General features: G+C 47.5%; 1 protein-coding gene across 4 annotated transcripts in view; it reads left to right on the plus strand.

Moving 5' to 3' along the window:
- Window positions 1-21,521, plus strand: part of DMD (dystrophin) — a 2,615,032-nt gene that overhangs the window by 2,373,636 nt on the left and 219,875 nt on the right. For all 4 annotated transcript variants that reach the window (XM_030202363.1, XM_030202359.1, XM_030202360.1 and 1 more), the window contains one exon: window positions 325-385. In XM_030202363.1, the coding sequence (XP_030058223.1) occupies window positions 325-385 (61 nt within the window). The remainder of the gene's footprint in view (window positions 1-324; window positions 386-21,521) is intronic.

A 21,521-nucleotide genomic window follows, 5' to 3' on the forward strand; every position in this document is an offset into this window, starting at 1 on the left:
GGCTCGGGAAGGCTGATCCAGCCAAAATAGCAAAACACAGTCAGAAAATCAGATCTTCCATTCATTCTCTCTGTATTTAGTATAGTGATGGAGAGGTTCAAGGGAGAGCTGCATAATTTTCTGTGGCCCAACGAGTTCAATTTTGCTCCAGTTGGGGCAGAAACGTCTGAGCTGCAGTTTAACCCTCCCTGTATTCATGGGCAACTCAGCAAACAGACCCTGTCAGCCTGGTACTTCCAGAGATCAGTCCTAGACTCTTCATTTTGCTTCGAACTTAACCTTTGCATTTGCATTTGACATGTCCTGCATTTTTCTTTTTAACAGCTTCGGTCCAGGGTCCCTGGGAGCGAGCAGTCTCACCGAACAAAGTCCCTTACTACATCAAGTAAGTGTGCACTCACTGCTTCTTAACTCACTGCGAATTATCTGGATAACAGATGTAAAAATGCTATTAAGAACATATCTGTATATATATATATATACACACACTAGTAAAACAGGCCGGTTTCTGACACAAATTAAACAGGTGCTAGCAAGGTTTTTCTCGGAGTGTGTATGTTTGAGAGAGTGTGTGTGAGAGTGACTGTGTGTGTGAGAGAGAGTGAATGTGCAAGTGTGTGTGTGTGACAGAGAGAGAGTGAGACCGCTGGGTACGGGTGTGTCTCCTCTGTCCCCTGCCCCTCCCCCTTCAGCCACCCAGAGATTCTCCTCTCTCCCCTGCTCCCCCTCCAGCCACCCAGCGATTCTCCTCTGTCCCCTGCTCCCCCTGTAGCCACCCAGCGATTCTGCTTTCTCCACTGCTCCCCCTCCAGCCACCCAGTGAATCTCCTCTCTCCCCTGGCCCCCCTCCAGCCACCCTGCGATTCTCCTCTCTCCCCTGCCCCCCCTCCAGGCACCCAACGATTGTCCTCTCTCCCCTGCCCCCCCTCCAGCCACCCAGCGATTCTCCTCTCTCCCCTGCCCCCCCTCCAGGCACCCAGCGATTGTCCTCTCTCCCCTGCCCCCCCTCCAGCCACCCTGCGATTCTCCTTTCTCCCCTGCCCCCCCTACAGGCACCCAGCGTTTGTACTTTCTCCCCTGCTCCCCCTCCAGCCACCCATCGATTCTCCTTGTTCCCCTGTTTACCTCCGTCGAAGCGGCCACGTCTTTGAAAGCCCTGCCCGTTTGTAGCCTTCTCTTCGACTTCGTTCCCTCTGAGTCCCGCCTGCTGACGTCATTTCCTCTTTCCGCGAGGGCAGGACTCTGAGGGAACGAACTCGAAGGGAAGGCTATAGACGTTGAGGTTGTGCCTCATGCTGCTATCCTGTGGTTGGTCAGTGCTGTTTGTGACGAACCCAGAAGTACGTGACGTCAATTCAGGAGATGGATACAGCGTTAGAGGCAGCACGAACCCTTCAAACTTTCACTGCCACGGAGTCAGCTTTAGAACGTTGGAGGTTCTTTTTATTATACAGGACTAGTAAAAAGGCCCGTTTCTGTTTGAAAGGAACGGGCGCTAGCAAGGTTTCCTCGGAGTGTGTGTGTTTTACAGAGTGTGTGTGAGAGTGAATGTGTGATAGAGAGAGAGTGAATGTGTGAGTGTGTGTGACAGAGAGATTGAGACTGGGTGCGAGACTGTGGGTGTGAGAATGAGAGTGTGTGCCAGGGCCTCCCCTCCCCTCCCTCCCTTCCAGTTCCAGGGTCCTCATCCTCCCTCCCTCCCAGGGTCCTCATCCCCCCTCCCAGTTCCATTCCTTCCAAGCATGGATGCATAGCTGTACAGTGACATGCATCATCTTTCACTTTTGCTTACCCACATCGCTGTAGCGCACCCGTTTCTGATGGAAATGAAACGGGAGGCAGGCAGGCACAACTGAGGCTCCTAGGGGCAGTGTTTTTTTCGTCAGCTGGGGGGAGTTTCGGGAGGGCGGCAGCGTTTTGGGAAAGGAAAGGAGAGGTAGGGAGGCGGCGTTTTTTTAGGGCGGTTGGCAGGGGGAGGAGTAGGGAAACACGCTCCACGTGTTTCCCTACTCCTCCCCCTGCCTGGGTCGCGGTTTTGCTTACCCACATCGCTGTAGCGCATTTGTTTCACTTTCCCCACTGTGCAACAAAACAACTCAGGCTGCAAGGGGCGGCGGTTTTTTCGTCAGCTGGGCGGCAGCGGTTCGGGAGAGGAGAGGGATGTCGCCGGCGCTTTTTGAGGGCGGTTGGCAGGGGGAGGAGTAGGGAAACACGCTCCGCATGTTTCCCTACTCCTCCCCCTGCCTGGGTCACGGTTTGTTGCTCTGCGTCGGGCTGGTGACGTCATCCGAGATGCAGCCAATCAGTGGGATGATCGACTCCATCTACCAGACCACCTTCAAGAAACCACGGTTCCAGGCAGCCTCAGAACGTTGGAGGTGCTTTTTATTATATAGGATATGTGTAATACCAGGTCATGTTTCGAATTGTTGCAGCTGATACAGTGAACATCATATAGAAGTAAGATCTCGTGTATCGGAAGCCGTTTCCCACCCTGTAGTTATGAATCAGTCCCGGCGTGGTTTCATTGCTTGGATTTAGCTCATTAAAATGCGTTTGAAGCTTTCTGTTTAACATTTTGAGGGAGGTTCTGGTAGCCGCTGGGCGCTGCGGTGTCTTTGCAGCATTCCGAAACCTTCTGGAGAGGCAGCATAGCCACCGCCGCCGCTGAGACCTGGCTTAAGTCCTGGTGAGATTCTGTGGGGTTGATATTCAAAGAGATTAAACTGGCCAGAAACAGCTCCTGGCCAGTTAAATCATCTATTCAGGGTTAACCCAGTGGCGTAGCTACGTGGGGCCTGAGGGGGCCTGGGCCCCCGTAGATTTGGCCCTGGCCCCCCCTGCTGACGATCCCCTTGAACCCCCCTCCCGCCACCAACCCGCCGTCGCCACCCGCCCCGCCGCCGCATCAGATACCTTGTCACCCCAGGTCTTCAATGCCGATGTGGAAATGTTAAAATAAATAACTCCTACCAGCATACAGCTTTTCGACAGCATACTCTATCTATTAACAGGACCAGTCGACTCCTAATAACCTCTCATTTGGGTTTTAAAAATCTTACACACTAGTGCAAGCGTTAACCTGAAACACTGTGGCTTTGTTTCATGTTCATTTGGATATAATTATTCACCGTTTCAAATCCAAGCTCAAGGCAAGTTGCATATTCAGATACAGGTTCTGAGGTAAAGAAGGGAGAGCTAGATTTCCCAAAATCCCAAGGAGCGTTAAGGGGAAAGCAGGATTTAAACCCATGCTTCCTTTTTCCTCGGCCCTCTGCTCTAACCACTTGGCTCCTCCTTGAAGCTATGTGTGATGTGGCTTTTCTGCCTCTTTGTAATTAATGATTTATTATAATTAAGTGTATGCAGTTTTTACACTTTGGTTTCAAACAGCTCTGATTTTGATTACGCCCTGCTTTGTGTGTCCGTTCTTTCTTCTAAAGTGTATACAGTGGGGGAAATAAGTATTTGATCCCTTGCTGATTTTGTAAGTTTGCCCACTGACAAAGACATGAGCAGCCCATAATTGAAGGGTAGGTTATTGGTAACAGTGAGAGATAGCACATCACAAATTAAATCCGGAAAATCACATTGTGGAAAGTATATGAATTTATTTGCATTCTGCAGAGGGAAATAAGTATTTGATCCCTCTGGCAAACAAGACCTAATACTGGTGGCAAAACCCTTGTTGGCAAGCACAGCGTGTCAGACGTCTTCTGTAGTTGATGATGAGGTTTGCACACATGTCAGGAGGAATTTTGGTCCACTCCTCTTTGCAGATCATCTCTAAATCATTAAGAGTTCTGGGCTGTCGCTTGGCAACTCGCAGCTTCAGCTCCCTCCATAAGTTTTCAATGGGATTAAGGTCTGGTGACTGGCTAGGCCACTCCATGACCCTAATGTGCTTCTTCCTGAGCCACTCCTTTGTTGCCTTGGCTGTATGTTTTGGGTCATTGTTGTCTGGAAGGACCCAGCCACGACCCATTTTAAGGCCCTGGCGGAGGGAAGGAGGTTGTCACTCAGAATTGTACGGTACATGGCCCCATCCATTCTCCCATTGATGCGGTGAAGTAGTCCTGTGCCCTTAGCAGAGAAACAACCCCCAAAACATAACATTTCCACCTCCATGCTTGACAGTGGGGACGGTGTTCTTTGGGTCATAGGCAGCATTTCTCTTCCTCCAAACACGGCGAGTTGAGTTCATGCCAAAGAGCTCAATTTTGTCTCATCTGACCACAGCACCTTCTCCCAATCACTCTCGGCATCATCCAGGTGTTCACTGGCAAACTTCAGACGGGCCGTCACATGTGCCTTCCGGAGCAGGGGGACCTTGCGGGCACTGCAGGATTGCAATCCGTTATGTCGTAATGTGTTACCAATGGTTTTCGTGGTGACAGTGGTCCCAGCTGCCTTGAGATCATTGACAAGTTCCCCCCTTGTAGTTGTAGGCTGATTTCTAACCTTCCTCATGATCAAGGATACCCCACGAGGTGAAGATTTTGCGTGGAGCCCCAGATCTTTGTCGATTGACAGTCATTTTGTACTTCTTCCATTTTCTTACTATGGCACCAACAGTTGTCTCCTTCTCGCCCAGCGTCTTACTGATGGTTTTGTAGCCCATTCCAGCCTTGTGCGGTGTATGATCTTGTCCCTGACATCCTTAGACAGCTCCTTGCTCTTGGCCATTTTGTAGAGGTTAGAGTCTGACTGATTCACTGAGTCTGTGGACAGGTGTCTTTCATACAGGTGACCATTGCCGACAGCTGTCTGTCATGCAGGTAACGAGTTGATTTGGAGCATCTACCTGGTCTGTAGGGGCCAGATCTCTTACTGGTTGGTGGGGGATCAAATACTTATTTCCCTCTGCAGAATGCAAATAAATTCATATACTTTCCACAATGTGATTTTCCGGATTTAATTTGTGATGTGCTATCTCTCACTGTTACCAATAACCTACCCTTCAATTATGGGCTGCTCATGTCTTTGTCAGTGGGCAAACTTACAAAATCAGCAAGGGATCAAATACTTATTTCCCCCACTGTATACCAGTGGTTCCTTTTTTCGGCTCATGGCACCCTTAGTGTCTGAGAACTTTTTCATGGCACCCCCTACCCCAGCCACACAGGTCTCAACCTCTCTCCCCCCCAGTGCCGTAGCGAGGGCTAATGGGACCCGGGGCGGGTCGCCGCTGCACGGCCCCCTCTGCGGCGCACCCCCCCCCCCCCTCCAGAGCGAACCCCTCCCCCCGGACCGCATTCTTACCTGCGGGAGGGCCGATCCGCCCCGAGTGCACGTCACTCGGAGCTGCGTCGGCCCCGCTGGTTCCCTGCTCTCTCTGCCCCGGAACAGGAAGTAACGTGTTCCGGGGCAGAGGGAGCAGGGAACCAGCGGGGCCGGCATCCCCCGAGCGTGTGCACCCGGGGCGGACCGCCCCTCCCACCCCCCCTTCCTACGCCACTGCTCCCCCCCCCCCCTCCAACCCATGCCCCCTTGTAATCCATTATAATCCATTTTTTACCTTGTTCATGGGGAGAGGAGGATGAAGAAGAGCCCAGATTGGAGCACAGGAGGAAGGCAACATAATGCCCTGCAGCCCCGTCCTCCCTCCCTGACAGCTGAGTAATGAGCAGCCAGGGTCCCAGGGCGGGAGCAGGCCTCTAAATTCCAGGCTGCCAACATCGGCAGTAATGTGTAAGCGCTGCCTTCAGCCTGCCCGAAAGCCGCCTTTATACAGCCCACTTCCTGTTCCCGCATAGTGGGATACTGTACTAAGAAGGCTCCGGGGGCCAGCTCTTACATCACTGCCGGCAGCCTACAGTGAGCGAGCGGGTGGGCAGTGGAGAGAGGAAAGTGAACGAAACTGCACCAATCTTTGTTCCAGCACTCGGCGTGTGAACTCCCAAATGTCCCGCGGCACCCCTGTGAGTTTGCCGTGGCGCACAGTTTGGGAAACGCTGGTGTATAAATGATCTAAATAAATAAATAAATATTTGTCACCATTTTCTTATTTCTGATCTGAAGAAGAAGGGTTACCTTCGAAGGCTAATCAAAAAATGTATTTAGTCCAATAAAAAAAGGTATCAACTTATTTTCTTTTCCATATTTTGTTTTGTTTCTATTTATTACCTTTAAACGTGGACTAATACGGCGACCGCATCACTTTTCTAAACTGTAGGAAGTGCCTCACCTGCTCATGGGATAATATGCCGCCACTGTACTCTTCTGATTTTATTCAAATAAGAAAGTGATACAACTTTGCCTTCCTTCACTACCAATTATAATGTTCTAGTACTTATCTATCTACTGCGTGAACCGATACTCTCATATCACCCCTCTCCTCAAGTCGCTTCACTGGCTCCCGATCCGCTACCGTATACAGTTCAAGCTTCTCCTATTGACCTGCAAGTGCACTCAATCTGCAGCCCCCCATTACCTCTCTTCCCTCCTCTCCCCGTATGTCCCCACCCGTAACATCCGCTCTCAGGACAAATCACTCCTATCTGTCCCCTTCTCCACCACCGCTAACTCCAGACTCCGCCCTTTCTGCCTCGCATCACCTTATGCCTGGAACCGACTTCCCGAGCCCATACGCCATGCGCCCTCCCTGCCCATCTTTAAGTCCTTACTCAAAGCCCATCTCTTCTCCCTTGCTTTTGGTGCCTAACCACCTTCCCCATTCATGATACCTACACTGACTACATAGTTTGTAACCTTTAGATTGTAAGCTCTCTTGAGCAGGGACTGTCCTTCCCCATGTTTAAACTTGTACAGCGCTGCATAACCCTGGCAGCGCTATAGAAATGCTAAGTAGTAGTAGTATATTGTGTTGTCATTGCAAGTAGTAACTATGCCATACTTTGTATTGTTACTTGAATATTTTTACTGCTGTAATTGTCTATTGCTCATGTTTGATCTATTCTTACTGTACACCGCCTTGAGTGAATTCCTTCAAAAAGGCGGTAAATAAATCCTAATAAATAAATGAATAAACTCTTCTTGCAGTTACAGACTGGAACAGAACAGTGCCAGTATTCTCTCTATTACCACTAAAGCCCATTATCTGCAGTGGGAAATCCCCCCTCAGCTCCTGTCTTCAGGCATGTCCCATCCTGTGATATTATATCCTTCCCTCAAATATTTCTCCTGAGTTCAAGGGCTGCATCAGCTCTGCTTCTGCACAGAACAGTTGTCTGTTTCGTGGATGTTTCGGTCTCACATGGAGATCAGGTCGGGTATCTCTGGCCTCCTCGTGCACTGTGTATCGTACCGCGCAGGGTTTTCTTGGTAGAAACTTTGTATTTTCTGCTGTTTTTCATCTTCTTCATTAAAATCTTTCCAAATCCACTTTCCTTGTGTATGTGTTTTTGCTGAACTGATAGAGCCCGGAGACCCCCCCCCCCTGGCTGATTGAGCTGGCAGATCTCGGCTATGTGTTGTGGATCATGTACCAGAACTTTGGAAGGAACATTGTGCGGAGCAGGTGGCATCCTTACATCTTGCTCACTTCCTTCACTTCTAAATGTAATTAATCACAACATGAAAGGAAACTAACCCCTTCCATTGTGATCCAGCCCTTGTTCCTATCCCCAACCCTTCAGCAGATTAGACCCATGGGAATAACTTTTATCAAATTAGCTAAGTCTACTGTATCTGATTGTTTAGATTTCAGCTGTCTGAAAATACTTGTGAACTCTAGTAACATACTGTGATGTAGCATCTCCAGGCAGGAGAGTATAGAAGAACTCTTTACAACAAAAACTAAGTAGAGACAGCCATAGTATAAGGCAATTTCCACTCTTCAGGGTCAAGCTTTTGAACTCCCTTTTAATTCAGGGTGAAATAAAAGCATATAGTTCAAGCACTACATCTCAAAAAGAATAAACACACCACTTCGTGTAGTTAATCTCCCAACAGAAAACTGACTGCATTATTCCTGTGTGCTTCAGGTAAGCAGTGACTTGAACTTTCTTCCCAAATGCTATTTGCATCTGTGAAGAAATGGTGTGTTTTGAATCTGTAAAATTGCCTTTATTAACTCTTGATTTGCATTTCTCTAGTTTGGCCAGCAGGTGGTGCATGTTTTCTGTTAAAGCTGTTATAAAAAAAAGTGCATGCCGTCTTGTAGCTTCACTTAGTGAAGAAGTGAATCTGTAGTACTGTGAGCATTATACTTTTAAAACTTGTTGACCGGGCTCTGATTGGCCAAGAGTTTGAAATTACCCAGCAGTTGTTGCTGGCTGTTGCTTTAGTTTCAGCCCTGGAGAAGAGAGAGAGAGAGATCTCTTTGCTGAAGCTCTGTAAACAGAGATATGTCCTGATCTCCCCAGGTACTTTCTAGTAAGTAAGCAAACGTTTAGTTAGTTTTATACATGATCCATATTTCAGTTACCTGTTATTGTTTTCTGATTGCACATTTTTGTTCATTGTTCAGTTTTTAAGACAATAAATAATTGTTTATTGTCTCTGCCTGTCTGGACTGATAAAAGAATCCTGGTGGTTTGCGTGTTGGGTCTGTCAGTGCTTTCTGGGAACTGTGGGACCACTGGGAGTCTGACTCCAGTAACTTAGAAATCACTGGGGATAATTTGAGAGCGGGAGACTCGCCCAGAGGCAGTTGGGACCCAGTTGGTGGGAGGAGGATTCTAGTGTAGAGCACAAGCGGCAAGTGCAGGCGGACCTGAGCTGTGCTGGGGATAGACCCTCTAAGTGGTCGCAGGGTAACCCCAGGCGGATGGCTAGGCGTTTCAAGACAGCATCTTCTTGTTCAACTGGGTTACAAATGAAATTCGCTCCTAAATCAGGCTATGTAGAATATGATCTCAGCTCAAATTTACTGATAAAACTTGCTGTGTTACTTGTATCATGCCAAGGAGAGCTTCCTTCTGGAGTTTATAAGATGTAACATGTATAGACAACTTATCCAGGTGCACTTCGTAATTCTTTTTGATGAGGTCTGTGGCTTTCAATACAATGGGAAATATTTCTGTATCTTTCTGTCACATTTTCGTGGTCTCTGACTGCATTTCTTGCTATTTAAGGATCTTCTCCCTCTCCGCCCATTACAGAGAATAATCGCTTGGAACTGACACCTCTATAATCAAAGTCTTACTAGTATTTTTGTTTCCTTTTCCATATATCCGTTTTTCTTGTATTCAGCTTTTTAACGGTTGGAGTGGGAATGTCCAGGTAACCATAACCTCTTCATTCTCCACAGTTCTCTCAGGTTCACGATCCCAGTGCTGTTTTACTATAGAGATTTGCTAGTTACACAGTTTCCAATACTTGGGACAGTGTCTTTCTCTATAGAAATTTTCTTTATGAGTTGTTCTTTGCATCCCGCATATAGTCCATTGCAGTAGTCTACATGACTTAGTACCATTGTTTGTATCAAATTGCGGAATTTTTCCCTCGGGAAGAATGGTTTCACGCGTTTGAGTTTCCACATTGAGTGGAACATTTTCTTTGTTATAGAGTTAACTTGGCCCGCGAGTGTGAGGTTTGCGGTCAATAGTAACGCCGAGGATTTTCAAGCTGTCTGAGGTAGGGAGGGTGTGGTCTGGGGTGCTTATGTTTGTGGGTTTGTACGTATTGTGTTCGGATGAGAGGATGATACATTGTGTTTTATCTGTATTGAGTTTTAATTGAAATGCATTTGCCCATGAGTTCATGATATTTAGGCTGAGTTTGATTTCATTGGCAATTTCTGTCAGGTCATGTTTGTAGGGTATGTAAATTGTGACGTCATCTGCATAGATGAATGGGTTAAGACCTTGGTTGGCTAAGGACTTGGCTAGTGGTGTCATCATTAGATTGAAGATTGTCAGTGATAGTGGTGATCCTTGAGGTACTCCGCATTCTGCTTTCCACGGTAATGATATGTTTGAATTTGATTTCACTTGGTATGTTCTAGTGGTTAAGAAGCCCTTAATCCAACTAAGTATGTTTCCACCAATACCATTCAGAATCCCAAGTACATAAGTATTGCTACACTGGGACAGACCGAAGGTCCATCAATCCCAGCATCCTGTTTCCAACAGTGGCCAATCCAGGTCACAAGTACCTGGCAGAAACCCAAATAGTAGCAACATTCCATGTAGAACCCCAAGAGTAGCAAGATTCTAGAATTCTAAAATAACAAGATTCCACGCAGAGTTTCAAACTGTAGCAACATTCCATGTAGAACCCTAAACAGTAGCAAGATTCCATTCAGAATCCCAAGTACATAAGTATTGCTACACTAGGACAGACCGAAGGTCCATCAAGCCCAGCATCCTGTTTCCAACAGTGGCCAATCCAGGTCACAAGTATCTGACAAGATCCCAAAACAGTACAATACATTTTACGCTGCTTATCCTAGAAATAAGCAGTGGATTTTCCCCAAGTCAATTTTAATAGAATGCTAGGTATTATTACGAAAGGAATGGAAAACAAAAGTGAGGATGTTATAATGCCTTTCTATCGGTCCATGGTGCGACTGCACCTCGAATATTGTGTGCAGTAACGGAAGAAACTCCAGACCGCCCAAAACACAGCAGCCAGGCTGATATTCGGTAAAACACGATTCGAAAGTGCCAAACCCCTCCGAGAAAAAATGCATTGGCTCCCAATCAAAGAACGTATCACCTTCAAAATATGCACCCTAGTCCACAAAATGATCTACGGTGAAGTCCCAGGCTACATGACAGACCTCATAGATCTACCAACAGATCCGGATCATCACGATCATACCCAAACCTTCACTACCCAAACTGCAATGGACTCAGATACGAAGCAACCTATGCATCCAGCTTCTCCTATATAAGCACACAACTATGGAACGCACTGCCAAAAGCCGTGAAAACAATCCGTGACCATCTAAACTTCAGGAAATCACTAAAAACCAACCTGTTCAAAAAGGCATACCCTACTGACCCAACTTAAATGCCTAAACTCTGCAACACAGCAAAACCAAAGATCATATTGAACACTATAGAACCTTCCTCTCTTCAACCCCATAAAAACTGAAACACACGTTGTATCTGTTTCCCTACCGGACTTGGCGAATGCCCTCACGGTATTATGTAAGCCACATTGAACCTGCAAATAGGTGGGAAAATGTGGGATGCAAATGTAATAATAATAATAATAATTAGATTTATTTGGAACTTGTGTGTGTAAATTATTTATTTATTTATTTATTTGTTACTTATATCCCACATTTTCCCACACATGCAGGCGCAATGTGGCTTACAGAGAATTACATAAGAGTACAAACTTAACAGCTTAGGCAAGCATAAAGAAGTAAACATGGGGGAAGAAACTAACAGAGTGAACTAAGTAGGGTAAGGGACAAGGGATGTTTTAATCAACATGGTAAATTGAGGGATAAGTCTTAAATTCAGGCACAAGTTTAAAAAGGGGGCATAGAAATGGGAGGGTCATGGGTGGAACTGGGGTATTCCTTGCTTTTAAGCACATTGTTACAGAATACGGGGGGGGGGGGGGGGGTATGCACCTAATTTATGTACGTTCATTTGTACCATGTCTTAGTCAGTGCAAATGACTATGCTTAAAAGTTAGGCGGGATTCCTGGGCATAAGCGCTGTTCTATAAACCGCGCCTAACTTTCAGTGTGACTTATAGAATGGCGCTTTTTTCTGGCCGATTTTTTTGGTGCCATATATAGAATCTAGCCCTTAGGGTGCATCATCCCGGCACCTACATTTTGGGGCTCTGTCTTGAATCTACCCGTATGTGTATTGCGCCCGTGTTGCCATTTTTAAAGAGCAAAATGATGGCATGCTGTAAGTTTGAAAGTTTAGTGAAATGGGTTTTTCTTTGTTGTTGTTCTGTGTGAAAATGCGTTAATAATATATGAGTGATCTTACGAATAATCACTATTGATGCACACATGGAATGCCCGCTCTATCTGTAACAAACTCCCCTATATCCAGGACCTCTTTATCTCGCGTCACCTCCATCTGCTCGCCATAACAGAAACCTGGCTCTGCCCTGATGACTCTGCTTCAGTCGCAGCCCTGTGCCATGGCGGTTATCTATTTTCACATACTCCTCGCCCTGCTGGCCGTGGGGGCGGTGTTGGACTACTTCTCTCTCCCTCCTCCAGATTTCAACCCCTTCTTCCACCTCAATCTCACTGTTTTTCCTCCTTTGAAGTCCACTCTATCCGCCTTTTCTCTCCTCTGCCTCTTCGAATAGCGGTCATTTATCGTCCCCCTGATAAGTCCCTTTCATCCTTTCTCAGTGACTTTGACGCCTGGCTTGCCTTCTTCCATGATCCTTCCTCCCCCTCTCTCATCCTTGGTGACTTTAATATTCCTGCTAATGATCCTTCCAACTCTTATATTTCCAAGTTACTCGCTTTAACGTCGTCCTTTAATCTCCAACTATGCTCCACCTCCCCCACTCATCAAAATGGTCACTGTCTTGATCTCATCTTCTCCTCCAACTGTTCACCTTCTAGTTTCCTTGCCTCTGATCATCCCTCCTCTGATCACCATCTTATAACTTTCACACTTAAATCTCCTCCCTCCCAGTCCCGTCCTATCCTATCTAATTTATCTAGGAATCTTCACGATATTGACCCTTCATCTCTATCCTCCCATGTTTCAAACCTCCTCTCTACTGTGGCACCATCCATGTCTGTCAACGAGGCTGTTTCTTCTTACAACAATACTCTATCCTCTGCCTTAGACACTCTTGCACCTTTGATGACCCGCCCTGTAAGGCGTACAAAACCCCAACCTTGGCTGACTTCTAATATCCGCTACCTACGTTCCTGTACCCGCTCCGCCGAACGCCTCTGGCGGAAATCTCGGGCCCTTGCTGATTTCTTACACTTTAAGTTCATGCTGACCTCCTTCCAATCTGCTCTTTTACGTGCCAAACAGGATTATTATATCCAACTGACCAACTCTCTTGGCTCTAATCCTCGACTTCTCTTCACCACATTGAACTCTCTCCTCAAGGTGCCCCCTCCCCCAACTCCCCCTTCATTATCTCCTCAGACCCTTGCTGAATTCTTTCACAACAAGGTTCAAAAGATAAACCTTGCTTTCTCTACCTCACCAGCTCTCCCTCCACTAGTCCGTTCCCCTCTCTCTCCTTCCCCTCATTCCCTTTCCTCCTTTCCTGAAGTTACTATTGAGGAAACTACACTTCTCCTTTCTTCCTCAAAATGTACCACCTGTTCCTCTGATCCCATTCCCACCCACCTTCTTAATGCCATCTCTCCTACTCTTATTCCTTTTATCTGTCACATTCTCAACCTCTCACTTTCCACTGCGACTGTCCCTACTGCCTTTAAACATGCTGTGGTCACACCTCTCCTTAAGAAGCCTTTACTTGACCCTACCTGTCCCTCTAATTACTGACCCATCTCCCTCCTTCCTTTTCTCTCCAAATTACTTGAGCGTGCTGTTCACCGCCGCTGCCTTGATTTTCTCTCCTCACATGCTATTCTTGACCCATTACAATCTGGTTTTCGCCCTCTCCACTCAACCGAAACTGCGCTTACTAAAGTCTCCAATGACCTATTACTGGCTAAATCCAGAGGTCAATATTCCATCCTCATTCTTCTTGATCTTTCCGCTGCTTTTGACACTGTCGATCACAGCATACTTCTCGATACCCTGTCCTCACTTGGATTCCAGGGCTCTGTCCTTTCCTGGTTCTCTTTCTACCTCTCCCTCCGCACCTTTAGTGTTCACTCTGGTGGATCCTCTTCTACTTCTATCCCTCTGCCTGTCGGCGTACCTCAGGGTTCTGTTCTTGGTCCCCTCCTCTTTTCTATCTACACTTCTTCCCTTGGTTCATTAATCTCATCCCATGGCTTTTCCTACCATCTCTATGCTGATGACTCCCAAATCTACCTTTCTACCCCTGATATCTCACCTTCCATCCAAACCAAAGTTTCAGCGTGCTTGTCTGACATTGCTGCCTGGATGTCTCAACGCCACCTGAAATTAAATATGACCAAAACCGAGCTTCTCATTTTCCCCCCCAAACCCACCTCCCCGCTCCCCCCGTTTTCTATTTCTGTTGATGGCTCTCTCATTCTCCCTGTCTCCTCAGCTCGAAACCTTGGGGTCATCTTTGACTCTTCTCTCTCCTTCTCTGCTCATATCCAGCAGACCGCCAAGACCTGTCGTTTCTTTCTTTACAACATCTGTAAAATCCGCCCCTTTCTTTCCGAGCACTCTACCAAAACCCTCATCCACACCCTTGTCACCTCTCGTTTAGACTACTGCAATCTGCTTCTTGCTGGCCTCCCACTTAGTCACCTCTCCCCTCTCCAGTCGGTTCAAAACTCTGCTGCCCGTCTCATCTTCCACCAGGGTCGCTTTACTCATACTACCCCTCTCCTCAAGACCCTTCACTGGCTCCCTATCCGTTTTCGCATCCTGTTCAAACTTCTTCTACTAACCTATAAATGTATTCACTCTGCTGCTCCCCAGTATCTCTCCACACTCGTCCTTCCCTACACCCCTTCCCGTGCACTCCGCTCCATGGATAAATCCTTCTTATCTCTTCCCTTCTCCACTACTGCCAACTCCAGACTTCGCGCCTTCTGTCTCGCTGCACCCAACGCCTGGAATAAACTTCCTGAGCCCCTACGTCTTGCCCCATCCTTGGCCACCTTTAAATCTAGACTGAAAGCCCACCTCTTTAACATTGCTTTTGACTCGTAACCACTTGTAACCACTCGCCTCCACCTACCCTCCTCTCTTCCTTCCCGTTCACATTAATTGATTTGATTTGCTTACTTTATTTATTTTTTGTCTACTAGATTGTAAGCTCTTTGAGCAGGGACTGTCTTTCTTCTATGTTTGTGCAGCGCTGCGTATGCCTTGTAGCGCTATAGAAATGCTAAATAGTAATAGTAGTAGTAGTAGCACTGATGTTTGGAGAAAAGCGACGATTATAAATACTATCTAGCCTTCCGTAACAGCTGCGTTATGGCTGTAAACGTGGCTTGAATACAATTTCTGAAGGTCTCTCCTTTTTTCTAGTAAAAACAGTGCTGATGCTCAAATGCCAGGCTATCTTTCAGGAGTGGGGTGATCACTAAAGGACCTACCCCCACAACAGCCAGGTCCCCTGCAACTAGTCGCAGAATCTACGAAGGGCTGCATTGGTGTGCAGATCCTGAGCTCTTTCATTAATTCTCGGGGACAATGGGTCAATTTTAGCAGGCAGTGGAAAAGGCACCCGTGAGTACCCCCAGAAAAAAAAGCTCTGTTCAAACCAATTATAATAAATATTTTTATTTCTGGTGTTTTAACACCGGACTGTTGTGTGGGATGTGATTATTTTGTCCTGTTTTAAATTATTTGGTTTACCCTTAAAATGTACAAGCACAAGAGTTCACAGCTTGTAAAAAAATGTCAGGTCTCTCAAACATCAAAAGTCAATATTGTATTTATTTATCAGGATTTATTTATCACCTTTTTGAAGTAATTCACCCAAGGTGGTGCACAATAACAATAAATCAAACATGAGCAATAGTCAATTACAGCAATAAAAATATTCAAATAATAATACAAAGTATGGCATATTAAACTACTGACAATGTTAACACAATACGTAATAGAACATTTTAATAGACAGCGTAAGGTATAAGCAAAGATGGAAGATTTAGATAGGTAAGAGAGTAAGAGGAGTTAGAGAATAAGGTAACTAATTTAAAGAAAGTTGCACATGAGGTCAGAGAGATGGTTAACATATAGATAGGTAAGAGAGTAAGGGACCGCTGCTTTTTAACGTATTTATAAATGTTCTAGAGATGGGACTAACTAGTGAGGTAATTAAATTTGCTGATGACACAAAGCTATTCAAAGTCGTTAAATCGCGGGAGGATTGTGAAAAGTTACAAGAGGACCTTACGAGACTGGGCGTCTAAATGGCAGATGACGTTTCATGTGAGCAAGTGCAAAGTGATGCATGTGGGAAACAGGAACCCGAATTATAGCTATGACCTGTCTCTCACCTGCTCCACTGTGCTGGGACCAGTTCCCAATAGGAAGAGAGAGACAGCCCCCGAGACCCAGTGCCAGGCCCCCCTTGGAGGCCAGGCCTGGGGTATTTCCCGCCCGCCCCCCTCAGCAGCCCTGCTCAGGATAGACACATCTGCAGAATATCTGGTTAAAGCACTCCTGCCTCCTCGATGAATAACCAGGAGCTAAAGCCATAATTGCTGTATGGCCAACACAGCATCCGCAGTCAGTCGACATGTGGAAGTCTTCTCTGCCGTCCATTCTGGTTGCCCCTTCTTCTCTTTGCCTAAACAGAGCATCATAGCAGTCAGTGTAGTAATGATTACTGCCATGTGACATGTATCGTAGGCCCCATTTGAATACGTACTGCGCAGCGCTACACATTATTTCATTGGGCCAACAGGTCTGGAGTCTTTGTAGACCTTGATTCTTTCTAAATGATGTGTAGTGAGGCGTCAGGCATTGCTTTAGTCCTTTATAAGGTGACTCACATTGTCTCCAGCACTACCTGGTTCCAGAACGTGCTGATAGGGTAAATGTGACTTTTGGAATATGATGGGTCTGATGTGCTTCCAAGCATTAACCCTTTGCACACGTCTGTCCTCCTGTCTCGGAACACCTCCCTGCTCCGTACGTTAATGTGCATCCACATTTCAGTCGAGAGCATCAGGCAGCGGCAACGATTTTCATATCCTGTCAGCCGCCGAGCCCAGAGCCTCCTCACTGCTGCGTCCCGCCCTCTTTTGATGTCACTTCCTGCTTCCACAAGGGCAGGATGCAGCACAGTGAGGAGACTCTGGGCTCGGCAGCTGACGGGATATGAAAATTGCTGCCGCTGTCTGCCGCTCTCTACTGAAACGTGGTGGATACAGATCAAAGTATGGGGTGAGGTGGGGTTCCGAGAGCTCTAAACCTCTTTTTAAACTGATAAATTATGGCTTAAGGTGGCAGGTGCGGGGAGGGGGGGCGGGCGCGGAGGGCCCACTGAACTGGTCTGCACAGGGCCCTGCAATTACGAAGACTGGGCCTGTTCCTAGACTTGAACAGAAATCCCCATGGCTTTCTCTAGAGGTACAAGCCGACGTCCTCCTATATACAGCAGGTTTGTCACACTAATTTGAATATATTTCCTTTTTTTTTTAAATCTGAGGAATATGATCTTTAGTAGGTTCATAGAATTTCCAGTAGAAGCAGTCCAAGATGCTATATAGTGTAATAGGACAGGATCCCGGGAACCCCTCTTGAAGCCGGGGGAGCCAGAACTACCCTACCCAGAATCCAGCAGGGGAAGGGGTGGGGCCCAAAACCCGGATCGGATTCCAGGAGCTGGCACCAGCAGCAGCAGCAGCGAGGAGAATGGAGAGGCAGTAGTTACCAGGAGGGGGCACATGAACCAGGGGAATCAGTTTCCCTGGCTTAAGAATCAGTACCAGTGTTGCCAGGTGGGCGGTTTTACCGCCCAATTGGGCGGTTTTCCGCGACCCGCCGCGGGAAATTTTTACCTGCGGCGGGTTGCAGTTTTTTGGACTTCTTTTTTGCCTTTTGGGCGGTTTTTTCGGCCGCGGGGGGCGGGGTTAGTGACATTTTGGGAGGGGTTAGTGACGTTCTGGGCGGGGCCAATGACGGGGGAGGCGTGGCCGATGACGGCGGGGGCGGGGTTGATTACGGCGGGGCGGGGTTGATGACAGCGGGGGTGATGACGCGGGGGTGGGGGTGTCAGGGGCGGGGTTTGAGTTTGGGCGGGTTTTGGGCTGGATTTAGGCTGGTTTGGGTGGGAAAAAAATTTTCCACCTGGCAACCTTGATCAGTACATAATTCCTGCCACCTGTGAGAAGGAAAGGGCTGCTTTCCTGGAGGCTTTGAAGAGAAGAGGGGCAGAGGAAAGGGGGAGAGAGGAGAGAAAGGACATGGAATGGGAAGTGAGTAAGACCGATCTACCTGCTGTTATACCCGGTGGGGAGGAACCCATGGAGGTGGAGGGGTCCAGTCCAGAGAGAAGAGCAGTGGGTGGGAGGCCACAGGGTTGTTGGTGCTGTGCAGAGGGAGGGGCACTGCTCCGGCAGGGAACCTCAAAGATTGGAGTTTCCTGGTTGGGGAAAAGGCAGAATTGAGCTGGTACTGCTGAGAACTAAAGCTACTGAAATCACTGGAGGTAAAAGTGTTTATTTCGAAGGGAAGAAGGAGAAGTCTATCCCTTGCCTAGGGGGTACAAAGGATTACATAAGTACATAAGTAATGCCATACTGGGAAAAGACCAAGGGTCCATCGAGCCCAGCATCCTGTCCACGACAGCGGCCAATCCAGGCCAAGGGCACCTGGCAAGCTTCCCAAACTCCTGAATTACTGGGGCTGTTTCTTTGGGGTTTTGAGACTGGGGGAGGGGGTGTACCTAAACTTGCTCATGTTCTGTGGATGTGGACTACAATGAAAGGGATTTTCTCCTCAACTGGCATTCGAGAGGTGTTTACTTTGCGGTGACTGAGAGTGGAGTGCTAAGCCCGGATGGCAGGGTTGCCAGGTGGAAATTTTTTTTCCCACCCAAACAAGCCCAAATCCAGCCCAAAACCCGCCCAAAGTCAAACCCCGCGTCATCACCCCCGCCGTCATCAACCCTGCCCCCGCCGTCATCAACCCCACCCCTGCCGTCATCGGCCCCGCCTCCCCTGTCATCGGCCCCGCCCAGAACATCACTAACCCCGCCCAAAACGTCAATAACCCCGCCCCCATGGCCAAAAAAAACACTTTAAAAACCGGCCAAAAGACCCAAAACAAGCCCAAAAAACTGCAACCCGCCGCGGGCAAAAATTTCCTGCGGCGGGTCGCGGAAAACCGCCCAATTGGGCGGTAAAACCGCCCACCTGGCAACACTGCCGGATGGTGGCCCAGCCCTACCAGCCAAGGAGAAAGTTTACAATAGGCACCTATAAAGCAGTTTCCCCCATGGCTCTCTTGCCCCTCCTCCATTAGATCAGTTAGCCTTCGGCTAGAGCACCGGCTTTAACAGGTTTTGTTATTCATTCTGAAAATAAAACTCATGAAAGCATTCGCCTGTGCATGTTAAAAGATAACACTTCAGTGCCCCTCTGTGCTCCCTCTTCACTTGGATATACACCTCACTATTACGGGAGAACTGCAAAATTATTACAGTTCAGTTCAATATAAGACATTCAGATGATACCGTGTAATGGAAAAGTGCTTCAGCCTTCAGCACTGAATACACCTTCCTGAGCAGCTTTTTATGTGAGGTAATGCAGGAGCTGAAGAGGAACCTGAGTGTTACACTCCATATCATTATTAGATAATGGGATTCAGTGTTCTGACCCTTTTCAGGGAAATACGCTGGTGTTACAGGAGTAGACACGTAGCCTTCTGCAGTCATTCTCTTAGACAGGATCTGAATTCAAAAAAGCCTGGATCTGTAAGGAGAGAAAGGGATAGTAGATGGCATGAATGGACAGACTGGATAGGCCATATGGCAGTGGAAGATTGGAGGGAGACCAATGTAACGCCGATTTTTAAAAAAGGTTCCAGAGGAGAACCAGGAAATTATAGACCGGTGAGTCTGACGTCGGTGCCGGGCAAAATGGTAGAGAATATTATTAAGAACAAAATTACAGAGCATATTCAAAAGCATGAATTAATGAGACGTGGAGGGGCGTAATCGAACGAGGCGCCCAACTTTTCCTGAGGACGTCCTCGCAGGACGGCCACGCGAAGGGACGGGAAAACCCATATTATCGAAACAAGATGGGCGGCCATCTTTTGTTTCGATAATATGGTCGGGGACGCCCAAATCTCAACATTTAGGTCAACCTTAGAGATGGTCGTCCCCGATTTTCGGCGATAATGGAAACCGAGGACGCCCATTTCAGAAACAACCAAATCCAAGTCATTTGGTCGTGGGAGGAGCCAACATTCGTAGTGCACTGGTTCCCCTGACATGCCAGGACACCAACCGGGCACCTTAGGGGACACTGCAGTGGACTTCAGAAAAAGCTCCCAGGTGCATAGCTCCCTTACCTTGTGTGCTGAGCCCCTCACCCCCCCAAACCCACTCCCCACAACTGTACACCACTACCATAGCCCTTAGGGATGAAGGGCGGCACCTAGATGTGGGTACAGTGGGTTTCTGTTGGGTTTTGGAGGGCTCATATTTACCACCACAAGTATAACAGGTAGGGGGGATGGGCCTGGGTCTGCCTGCCTGAAGTGCATTGCACCCACTAAAACTGCTCCAGGGACCTGCATACTGCTGCCATGGAGCTGGATATGATATTTGAGGCTGGCATATAGGCTGGAAAAAATATTTTAAAAAATTTTTTTTTAGGGTGGAAGGGGGTTAGTGACCACTGGGGGAGTAAGGGGAGGTCATCCTCGATTCCCTCTGGTGGTCATCTGGTCATTTAGAGCACATTTTTATGGCTTGGTCGTAAAAAAAATGGACCAAGTAAAGTCGGCTAAGCGTTCGTCAGGGACTCCCTTCTTTTTTCCATTATCGGCCGAGGACGCCCATATGTTAGGCATGCCCCAGTCCCGCCTTCGCTATGCTTCCGACACGCCCCCATGAACTTTGGTCCTACCCGCGATGGAAAGCAGTTGAGGACACTCAAAATCAGCTTTTGATTATGCCGATTTGGGCGACCCTGGGAGAAGGACACCCATCTCCCAATTTGTGTCGAAAGATGGGCGCCCTTCTGTTTTGAAAATAAGCCTGAAAGTCAACATGGATTTAGTGAAGGGAAATCTTGCCTTACCAATCTGCTACATTTCTTTGAAGGGGTGAACAAACATGTGGATAAAGGTGAGCCGGTTGATATTGTGTATCTGGATTTTCAGAAGGCGTTTGACAAAGCACCTCATGAAAGACTCCAGAGGAAACAGGAGAGTCATGGGATAGGAGGTAGTGTTCTATTGTGGATTAAAAACTGGTTAAAAGATAGAAAACAGAGAGTAGGGTTAAATGGTCAGTATTCTCAATGGAGAAGGGTAGTTAGTGGGGTTCCCCAGGGGTCTGTGCTGGGACTTCTGCTTTTTAACATATTTATAAATGACCTAGAGATGGGAGTAACTAGTGAGGTAATTACTACTCCTACTATTTAACATTTCTAGAGCGCTACTAGGGTTACGCAGCGCTGTACAGTTTAACAAAGAAGGACAGTCCCTGCTCAAAGGAGCTTACAATCTAACGGACGAAATGTCAAGTTGGGCAGTCTAGATTTCCTGAATATGGTATGGTATGGTGGTTAGGTGCTGAAGGCGACATCGAAGAGGTGGGCTTTGAGCAAGGATTTGAAGATGGGCAGGGAGGGGGCCTGGCGAATGGGCTCAGGGAGTTTATTCCAAGCATGAGGTGAAGCGAGGCAGAAACGGCGGAGCCTGGAGTTGGCGGTGGTGGAGAAGGGTACTTAAATTTGCTGATGACATAAAGTTATTCAAAGTCGTGAAATCACAGGAGGATTGTGAAAAATTACAAGAGGACCTCACGAGACTGGGCGTCTAAATGGCAGATGACGTTTAATGTGAGCA

This window comes from Microcaecilia unicolor, chromosome 4 (assembly GCF_901765095.1).
Source record: "Microcaecilia unicolor chromosome 4, aMicUni1.1, whole genome shotgun sequence".
NCBI lineage: Eukaryota > Metazoa > Chordata > Amphibia > Gymnophiona > Siphonopidae > Microcaecilia > Microcaecilia unicolor.